General features: G+C 52.9%; 1 protein-coding gene across 1 annotated transcript; it reads left to right on the top strand.

The window, feature by feature from the left end:
• Positions 1-3,064: 3,064 nt before the first annotated feature.
• NOBOX (NOBOX oogenesis homeobox) lies at positions 3,065-9,762 on the top strand. The gene is made up of 8 exons (XM_077998194.1): positions 3,065-3,205; positions 5,019-5,685; positions 6,411-6,613; positions 6,854-6,960; positions 7,234-7,319; positions 7,538-7,766; positions 8,132-8,436; positions 9,143-9,762. Exons 1-8 carry the CDS (start codon positions 3,065-3,067, stop codon positions 9,442-9,444), a joined length of 2,040 nt encoding a protein of 679 aa, XP_077854320.1. The 3' UTR covers positions 9,445-9,762.
• Positions 9,763-10,492: the final 730 nt, after the last annotated feature.

Below are 10,492 nucleotides of genomic sequence, written 5' to 3'. Positions count from 1 at the left end.
CTTCCCAACAAAACTCATCAGACATTTTCCCATGCAATGCACATCTTAGATAAAATTCACTTGCAGCCAATAAAATTCTTCATGTAAATAAACAAAAACGTCCAACTATATTATTTGTGGGGAAAAAAATCCCTCATTTCTATGTTTGGAAAAATGCCAATTTTTTTTTTTCTTTTTTGAGACGGAGTCTCACTCTGTCACCCAGGCTGGAGTGCAGTGGCGCGATCTTGGCTCACTGCAAGCTCCGCCTCCTGGGTTCCAGCAATTCTCCTGCCTCAGCCTCCCAAGTAGCTGGGATTACAGACGTGTACCACCACACCCAGCTAAATTTTGTATTTTTAGTAGAGACAGGGTTTCACCATGTTGGCCAGGCTGGTCTCAAACTCCTGACCTCAGGTGATCTGCCCACCTTGGCCTCCCAACGCGCTGGGATTACAGGCATGAGCCACTGTGCCCAGTTGGAAAAATGTCAATATTTTAAATTCCCTAAGTCCCTATGCCAATCTATTGCAGAGTTAGAACCTGTATATTTCACAGTTTGTGGAAGGGTGCCATATAGCCTATGGGGAATTTGGATCTTTGCTTTCTGACCTTCACCCTGGCAGAGAGGAGTCAGTTAGAGAGAGAGGAAATACAACATAAACGATGGCAGAGAAGGATGAGTTATTTTCAGTTTAATGTGATAGGATAATCTGTTAAGAAATTAATTGCACCCCACTTCTCACTGCAGTAGACACCTCGGTAAAGGACAAAAGGTCATTTCCTTTCCCCACACAGGCGCCTACCATCCCTTGCCCCTACTCCTATCCACAGGATAGTTTTAACTGACTTTGTTTTTGCAAAGTCTAAAAGTGTCTCAAACTCTGCAATGTACAAAAATTACCTGAGGGGCTTCAAATGGATGTTTCTGGGTACCTCCTTGGACCAGCCAATTACGATTTCTGGGGATTGGAACCCCCATTTTAAACAAATTCCCTAAGAAATTCTGATCCAGGGGGTTTTAAGAACATTCTTTGAGAAACATTAAGCCAAAAAAGACAAACACAACACCACTGAAATACCAGGGTGGGTAACACAGGGGAGCTGAGGATCCAGGGGAAAGATCCAGATCTCAGAGCTTGGCATTCATGCTGGCAGTCAGGGGTCACTGTCAGGTTTTAAGCGGGACTGTGATGAGGTAAACTCCACAGCTCATAGCCCACGTGTTGCCTTCTGCAAGAAGCTTCCATCCTAGTATAGAAGGGGTTCCTGCTCCTCCATGCTCCATACTTTCATACTCCATAGCCTTTCATACTTCTAACTCACCACTGACCACACTATCCTGACATGATCATTTGATGATCTCCCCTCCACCGGTAAGCTTCTGTGAGCAAGGACGTGCCTGGGTTCCATTTACCATGTCACCACCAAATGGTCCTGATTTTTCATCATCAAATGTTCCTGGAAGCAACGTCAGTGCCCCACAACTCCTTGCTCACTTGTCCTGGAATGCTTCATTTCTAGCAGAGAAACTGGGCCCCATCTGCCTGAACGCCTCATAAAACAGAGGCTGTCCACGTTATGGAAGGCATGGAATGAAACAGGGGATGCCTGAAGTCTTGATCATATTCGAAGTTAGTTTACATTTTTGTGTTTCAGAAAGAACTAAATCTCTCACAATCCTCCAAAGTCCACATGTGTAGGCCAAGCCCCTTAAGGCAATTAAAGGAATAGGAAAATGTACCCACAGCTGATTTCAGCATGAAAGCACGTGGTGTCCAAAGTCTTTTAAATCCTTAAAGCAAAACACCTGGATTCTGTTCCAGGCCGCCCGCTCCCCACCCAGCTCCAAGCACCTGTTTCTATCTGACCAGCCCTCCCACTTTCTACCCCTCCCCGCTCAGGAGAAGAGGCAAGAATTTTTAAATTCTGATTTTGCTTGTATAAAGATGGTAAGAAACATTCCGTGAACTAGGAATCATAAGGCTCCTCCCCCCCCACACACCCCCCGCCGTGAGATCTACCCTATAGAAAGTCCCTTCTATTTTCAGAGAATAAAATCGAAACATCAAATGGATGGGAACACAGCGACCACACCGTCCCTGGCAGGGCCGCCTCTGACTGTACCTGAATTTCCTCTGTGGACTGCACCCAATCTACGGAGTCTGTGGCTCTTTCAGCTCCTTCGTCGTCATCTGGTGCAGCCCCTGTGCGCTGGAGGCCCTCAGATCAGTACAGGGACCCAGCGCCGTGGCTCACGCCTGTAATCCCAGCACGTTGGGAGGCCGAGGCGGGAGGTTAACTTGAAGTCAGGAGTTCTAGTCCAGCCTGGCCAACGTGGTGAAACCCCGTCTCTTCTAAAAATACAAAAATTAGCCGGGCATGGTGGCGGCGCCTGTAATCCCAGCTACTCAGGAGGCTGAGGCAGGAGAATTGCTTGAACCTGGGAGGCGGAGGTTGCAGTGAGCTGAGATCTCGCCACTGCACTCCAGCCTGGGCGACAGAGCGAGACTCCGTCTCAAAACCAAAAACAAACAAAATCAGGAAGGGGACTTTGAACTCTTTAATACTGAGGCTTGGAGGGGCCCTAGCATGGGATTTGGGCAACCCAGCGCTTTCCCTTTGAGGAGTGGCTCTAGAAATCGCCTTCCGCAGTCCACAGGGAAGCGCTTTGGCCACGATCCAGGACTGAGTCCTCCCTAGGGTGTGGGTGAGCCCCACGGCTGGGCCCAGCCCCCTGAAGACCACCGGGTAGCCTCGCTCCCGTCCCTCGCCCCAGCCTCGCCCTACAGCCCCGCCGCGGGAGGGGCCGGCTGGAGGAGATCCGCACCTGGGCCTGGGCTCCTGGCTCGGGGGAGCCGAGCAGGCGGCGCCTAGGCCCGGGTCCTCCCCGCCCTCGCAGCTGCCCCAGCCGAGCCTCCCGGGCCGGCCTCGCCCTGGGGGTGGGGGTGAGGGGGAGCAGCCTCGGGCTGCGGCTCCCCCGGCCCGGCCCGGCCCGTGCGGGCTGCACACCTGCCCGCCCGGTGAGGCTTCATTAGGCCGCGCCTGTGCATCACGGCCGGCCGCGGCGGCGGGAGTCCAGGCCATGGAACCCACAGAGGATGCCTGCCAGGGACCGCGGGGTGAGTGTGGAGACCCTGTCCTGCGAGGGGGTCAGGCTTTGGGGGCTGTGGGAGGGGGGAGGCCTGTGATCACCAGTTCAGTGTTAGCCGACCTAAGAGCTTCAGTAGGCCGAGGGCCGGGTGGAGTCGGTGGGGTAGGGTGGGAGGAGGCCGACCTCACTGCCCCTGAGCTTTGGGTTTGCAACCCATCCCCCCGCCTCCAATCTCCCAACGCCCTGGGGAGAGAACCCTGGGAGCCCCAGGACCCTTCCAGTCTGGGGCCTGACACCCGTCCCCTTCTTACAAGGGCACATCACTCCCATAGGACAAGTGCTTACGGAGCACCCACAGTGCTGGGTACCAGGCTTTTTGCTACAGTACAAGCTTTCCTAAAATGCTGTAAAACAAATTTGTCCCTGCTTCCCCACACCACCAGCCAGCTTTGTCCCTTCTCTCCATAGAGGCCTGCTCGTCCTCTTCACCAGCCCAGACCCTCTCATGCAAGTCGGGTCCAGCCTGTGTCCTAGGAAGGGACTTGGAACGGCACCCTTGACCATGACCTTCTTCCTTGACACTCTCTTAGAAAATCATTCCTACAGCCAGGCGCGGTGGCTCATGCTTGTAATCCCAGCACTTTGGGAGGCCGAGGCTGGTGGATTACCTGAGGTCAGGAGTTGGAGACCAGCCTGGCCAACATGGCAAAACCCCATCTCTACTAAAAATACAAAAATTAGCTGGGTGTGGTGGCACACACCAGTAATCCCGGCTACTCGGGAGCCAGAGGCACGAGAATCGCTTGAACCCAGGGGGCCAAGTTTGCAGTGAGCCAGAATCTCACCATTGCACTCCAGCCTGGGTGACAGAGTGAGACTCCATCTCAAAAAAACAAAGCAAAACAAAACCAACAACAACAACAAAAAAGTTACTCCTTAAGACCTATCTCATGCAATTTTCATTAATGTAACAATAGCTTAGTCGTTACTAAGCATTCATTACAAATGTTCCAATTTAGTTGGAAATGATAAAGCAGCTCCCTGAGCTCAGGGTTCTTGGGGTTATGAGTCAGTTGGGAGGTGAAAGTGGGGGGACCATTTGATGGCCCCAGGAAGGACTCCATGTCGTGATTAAGTACACAGAGTATGTGCTCAGGGTGCTGTGTGATCCTGGACACATTGCTGTGTCATCCTCATTCCTTCATCTGTTAGAAGGGATTATTAGCAGTGCCGTTCTCGCAGAGGTTAAATATGCACTGTGCTAATCTTTGAAAGGTGCTTAGTGCCATGCCTGGAACATGGTAAGCTCCCGATGCATCAGTCAGCTCAAAGAAAGGAAGCCAAGCTTTAGGGATAAGTGGTAGGGTTTTTAGTTCTAGCTGGGTTTCCTTACTCGAAAAAGAGGTTGACCAGAGACTGAGATTCTGCTTTGCAGGGAGCGGGAGGAAATGGACATGCTGGGTGGTGGTTGGTGGGGGGGCCTGTATGGGGCTGAGTAGGGTTGGCAGAGACAGAGTTCCATGGTTGTCCCTGTTATCTCTTTTGATGTTCTTGCCTCAGCTGCTGGAGATGATCGAATCCTGCCTTGTCCCATTTCCAAGCAATAATGCCTGTGTTAATAATGATGCAGCAGGAATAGCATCTCGCCTTGGGAGAAGCAGGATCCCTGTCAATCTGTTTCTCTTTGTCTTCCTGGTCCACCCCTAGCCCCAACATGATCCCTTGGAGATACCTGAACAGTCCCTCAAACTCATACCCCTGGTGTCTGGGAAAAAGGGAACTCACAGGGAGTGAACACTCCCAAATTAGGAGATACCATGAACTAAGGCCTTCTCAGAATTGCATGCATTTGTCTAGATTTTTGAAAGAAGTTGGGTTATCTGATTTAATCCTCACAAGAGTCAAGCTAGGAAGGTAAGTGTGGAATTATTACCCCATTTGATAGGTAGACAAATTAAAGCTTAAGATCAAACCGTCTGCAGAGCAGGAAGCAACATTTCCTCTTGGCCAGTTCTTCCTTCTCCCTGATGCTAAGGTCAGTGGATGTTGGCTCCCCACAGGCCAGGAAGCTGCAGAGAAGGCCCTGGCTGCCAGACCCCGGGAGGAGGAACTGCTCCGGGGCTCAGCCCCTCATGCTCAGGACACTCAGAGTGAGGAACCGCCACCCTCCTGCACCATCTCAGGAGAGAAGAGGCCGCCAGCAGTCTCTGGAGAAGCCACTGGGGCTGATGCTGGGAGACCGTGCCCGCCCCCCCGCTCCAGGGCTCTCCACAAAGACAGAACGGTAGCCCGCTCCAGGCCCCAGGTGCCGGGGGAAGATTGCTCCCTCCCGGTGGGCGAGGTGAAGACAGGAAAGAGGTCCTATTCTCCAGCCCCTGGGAAGCAGAAAAAGCCTAACGCCACGGGATTGGCCCCAACATCATCTCCTGGTGCCCCTAACTCAGCCCGTACCACACACAACCCAGTGCCCTGTGGGTCAGGCCGGGGGCCCTGCCACCTGGCCAATCTCCTCAGTACATTGGCACAGAGCAACCAAAACAGAGACCAGAAGCAGGGGCCCCCGGAAGTGACTTGCCAACTTAAGAAAAAGACACGAACCCTATACCGCTCAGGTAAGTCCCTAAAGAGAGGAAACTGAAGAGATCTGGGATCATCCTGGGAAAAAGTGGGGCTGTGCGAAGAATCTACCCCCAGGAGACCCGAGGGATGTGGTTAGTTTGTATGTCACTTCGTCCCGGATTCTCTCTTGGGCCGTGGTAGTGCCACTATCTCTGACCCTCAGAGGGAAGGTTGGGTTATCACATCAGAAAATGAGGTTGGAGCTGGGCACAGTGGCTCATGCCTGTAATCCCAGCAGTTTGGGAGGCCGAGGCAGGTGGATTACCTGAATTCAGGAGTTGGAGACCAGCCTGGCCATCATGGTGAAACCCTGCCTCTACTAAAAATACAAACATTAGCCAGATGTGGTGGCCTGTGCCTGTAATCCCAGCTCTTTGGTAGGTTGAAGCAGGGGAATCGCTTAAACCCGGGAGACAGAGGTTGCAATGAGGTGAGATTGTGCCACTGCACTCCAGCCTGGGCGACAGAGTGAGACTCCATCTAAAAAAGAAAAACAGAAAATGACCAGGGTAGAAAAGTAAGGAAGGTAAACATACCGCTCTCGGCTATAGCACCCAAGAGTGAGAAGGCCCAGCCCAATAGGAAAAAGGCTTTGGGAAAGTGTTGGGTTAGGGGCAGTGGCCCCATCTGTTAGAGATACTTGGTGAGCATCTCTCTTTCTCTTTGCCTGCCTGTCACTGGCATTTGTCCTCTTCACACAAGTTTCTTCTTCTTTCAGATCAGCTGGAGGAGCTAGAGAGGATATTCCAAGAAGACCACTATCCTGACAGTGATAAACGCCGAGAGATTGCCCAGACGGTGGGGGTGACTCCCCAGCGCATCATGGTAAAGGGGGCCGGCTCCCTGGTGGCAGGGTGGATTGGTGGAGGGCCCACCATTGAAACTCTTGAATTGCAGAGTGAGTGCTTAGGGGCAGCCTGGGTAGAAGCTGAATTGAGGCTTCAGAAGTGGCTGTGTCCCTGACTGTTTCCAGAGTGCCACAGCCTGAGAGCATTAGGAGAAGGCACTGCAGACTTTTGATAAAACCAGCCTGACAGAGGCCTCAGAAGCAGAGTGCTGGAGTGACCTTCCAAAGTCCCGTAGCTCCTTGTGCAACAGACAGGACCTAAGCCTGAGTCTCTGCCCCTCTTCTCCAGTTCTTCAAGCACCTTTCCCCCGTAGGTGTGGTTCCAGAATCGCCGGGCCAAGTGGCGAAAAATGGAGAAACTGAATGGGAAAGAAAACAAGGACAATGCTGCAGCCCCTGGCCCTGCCAGCAGTCAATGCAGGTCAGAATTCCTCCTCTTTCTGTATCATCCCTGTGGGTAGAAGTGGGGTCCAAGCTGGGATCCTGAGGGTCTAGAAGGAGAGCATTGGAAGGCTAGGCATGAGTCCTGGGGTTGCCAGCTAAGATTTACAGGGATTTTGGCTGCCATGGGATTGGGAAGTTGCCAATGCTCTGTAGGAGGCAGAGTTTAGGAATTGGTGTCTCTCCTGGCAATGATCGCCTGGGCAAATCCAGAGACCACCAAAGCTACAGTCTTCATTCTTCCTGCCTCCAGCTCTGCAGCTGAGCTCCTACCTGCTGTGCCCATGGAGCCAAAGCCTGACCCTTTCCCTCAGGAGTCCCCTCTGGATACCTTTCCAGGTGAGCTCCCACCTTCAGAGCTGGGGGAAAATGGCAACTAAAGATAGTGAAGATGGACCTTGTTTGATGGAGGTGGGAGTGACCAGAGTCCTCCAGTGTTTCGGCCAGCAGGGCCTATTCAGGGGGACCTGGCATGTCTTGTGTCTACCATTCAGCAATGCCAAACATGCCTCCCATTTCCCTTACCTTTATAGCCCCTCTTTGCTTTCTGCTCCTAGAGCCCCCCATGCTGCTGACTTCTGACCAGACTTTGGCCCCCACCCAACACAGTGAGGGTGCTCAGAGGGTGGTGACCCCCCCACTCTTCAGCCCCCCACCTGTGCGAAGGGCCGACCTTCCTTTCCCCCTTGGCCCTGTCCACACACCCCAACTGATGCCACTGCTGATGGACATTGCTGGCAGTGACAGCAGCAACAAGGATGGCCCCTGTGGGTCCTGGGGGACAAGGTAAGGAACCTACGGGGGGTAGGTCAGTCGAGTTATCTGGGCGGGGGTGGGGGTGTACATGGAGAGAAGATAGACCCTGAGAGAGAAGAGGGTTAACTGAGGGGAGCACAGAGTAGTACAGGAGTTGGGGATGAAAGAGATAAGGGGATCTGGGGAATGGCCTAGGGGATCACAGCAATAGAGCAGAAACAAGGGCAAGATGCTAGGAGCAGGAGGCAGGAGAAGAGGCAGCTGCAGCAGCCTTGCAAGGCTGGGGTCACCATGGAGATGAGAAGGAGTTGAGAGGAAGGGACTCAGCTACTGTAGTAGGAATGGGGAGCTCCTCCACCCCTGCACCTCACCAGCTGTTCCCCCTGTCCTTGCAGCATCACCCTGCCACCCCACTGTTCATATTTGGAAGAGCTGGAGCCCCAGGATTACCAACAGAGCAACCAGCCAGGACCCTTCCAGTTCTCCCAGGCTCCACAGCCCCCACTTTTCCAGTCCCCTCAGCCCAAGTTTCCCTACCTCCCCACTTTCCCCTTCTCCATGCCCAGTTCGCTGACACTTCCACCGCCCGAAGACTCTCTGTTTACATTTCCCTGTGGCCCCAGCGGGGGCACGTCACAGGGCTATTGCCCAGGTGCCTCCTCAGGGCAGATCCTGATGCAGCCCCCTGCTGGGAATATGGGTGAGTTGGGGCTGGGAGAGAAGGTCCCCTTGGGATTGAGGAAGGTGGGTGGGAGGGGACAAAGAGCCACGTTATCTGGAGGGTAGACTGAGGCAGGTCATGCGTGGTGAATAAAACCTTCGGTCTATGAAGCTCTTCTCCCTCGAATTCTGCAGAGGCTGCAGAGCACAGGGAGAGCTAGCAGAGAACTCTGGAGTCTGGCATTAGGAAAACAGGTTTGAAATCCAGCTCAGCCAGTTACTAGCTCTCCTAAGTCTCAGTTTCTGGGACTCTGAAATGGGACTCACAGTTCTATGTCAGGGAGGGATTTGGTGAGGATTATAAACAACAGGAGTGAAAATACTTGGCTTAGAGTAGATGGCAGCTAATATTCTGCTGGGCCACTCGGACCTCTGAAATCCCAGAAACATCTATCATATTAAAACTAGATTCCAGCAGAAGGGGAGAAAAGATCAGGTGGTTCCTGGTCTCCTTGTTGCGTGTATGAAACAGCTTTGGCCTGATCCATGGTTTGCTTTGTGTCAATGTTACTATACCACAGGACCTTGAGTGCTGGAGCCTGTGTCCTAAGGGTGGAAGACTTGCACTGAGGTCCTAAGCTGCGTCTGTGTGTGTTGGGGCACGGGGGGATCTGTTGTAGAACACAGTTAATGATAGTTGATACTGTCGGTCCTGTCTGGTAATCCTACACCCTCTGACCCCACAGGCACAGCCTCCTGGAGTGACCCCTGTTTGCCAGAGCTGCCCTTCCCTGGTCCGTTCTGCCCGCAAGCTCCAGGGCATCCCCCAGGAGGGGATGGCTACTTTCCTGATCTATTTCCAGCTCCCTGCACCCAGGCTCTGGGCAGGCAGCCTTCATCAGCTCTCTCCTGGCTGCCTGAAGGGGCCAGACCAGGGACTGGGCTCTTACTCAGCAAGGCAAAAGAGGAACCGCCAGCTGCTTCCCTGGATCAGCCCTCAGCACTGGAGGAGGCCAGAGGGGATGACAAGAATAGCCATGTCCCCTAGTTGGGGGGTCAAAGAGTGAAAAGAGGCTGCTTGGTGGGACAGGATTAGGCCCGCTGAGAGGACAGGGGTTGGAGGTTTGGGAAAGAGTGTGGACTCTGTAGACTGAGGGGAGAGTCAGATGTTTCCCCTGTGTAGGCTCGTCTTGCTGATATGAGAAGGAAGAAAGAGGGCTGGCCCTTCCCTTTTCTTCACACTCCGTGTGGGGGTCCTGAAGGAAGCAGGTGGCCTGTGTTACTTCTGAATGTTGTATCAGGTGTTTTTGTTTGTTTCCTACCCTTGCTTGACAAATGAGCTGGAGTGTCCACCATAAGCAGTAAACTAGTCCGTCCTGGGGTTTTCTCTGTGGTTATGTGTCTCAGTGATGTGTCTCCACGCTCACACTAATGAAGAGCTCCATTTTCTTCCTTTTATTCCACTTGGCTGAGCAGTTATTGGATGCCATTCTCAGGTGGGCACCACTGGGCAGGACCACATGGAGGGCCTCTTCCCTGGGCCCGTCTCTCCCACTGAAGAAGGAACTGGGCATCTGGGGCTTTTCCTTCAGTCCCAACATGTAACCATATTCTATTCCCAAACCCATGACTGACCCTGAGCAAATCTGAGTCTGGGCCTTTCTCTGGAAGTTGGGCCCTGTAGGGACAGGATCACAAGAGAAGCCTGAGAATATGTGAGGTCACTTCTCTAGGATTGTGAACGATGACTTACTTTCCCACAGCTCTTTTGAGTGTGTGTGTTGAGGGGGGCCCAAGGAGCACTCCGAGGATAGCAAGTAGACAGTTCTCTCCCGCACAGGAGGACATGACAGCATCCCCAGACTGTAATGGCCCAGACCTTACTGGGCCAGAATGAAGGGTCCACAATCTTTTCTGTCTCTCCCACCCCAGCCTGCAGAGGCACCAAAAGATACTTCACTAAGCGCCTTGGGAGATCACCCCCCTAAAATGATCACCAACCATTTCATGCTTAACTCTCCCCCATAGACTGCAATTTTACCTCCTGCATTTGTTGATGATTACCATTTGAGGTTGGGTGCTAATCTAGGGAGGTT

This window comes from Macaca mulatta, chromosome 3 (assembly GCF_049350105.2).
Source record: "Macaca mulatta isolate MMU2019108-1 chromosome 3, T2T-MMU8v2.0, whole genome shotgun sequence".
Taxonomy (NCBI): Eukaryota; Metazoa; Chordata; class Mammalia; order Primates; family Cercopithecidae; genus Macaca; species Macaca mulatta.
Note: the sequence above shows the minus strand (reverse complement) of the source record. Positions and strands in the feature narration are given on the sequence as shown.

What these genes read in the sequence shown, in the direction of transcription:
- NOBOX (XM_077998194.1), top strand. Translation starts at nt 3,065, where the DNA reads ATGGAACCCACAGAGGATGCCTGCCAGGGACCGCGGGGTGAGTGTGGA. An exon ending in AGTGCTTAGGGGCAGCCTGG is followed by an intron (nt 6,614 to 6,853) that starts GTAGAAGCTGAA and finishes TTTCCCCCGTAG; the next exon opens with GTGTGGTTCCAGAATCGCCG. An exon ending in TGTGGGTCCTGGGGGACAAG is followed by an intron (nt 7,767 to 8,131) that starts GTAAGGAACCTA and finishes CTGTCCTTGCAG; the next exon opens with CATCACCCTGCCACCCCACT.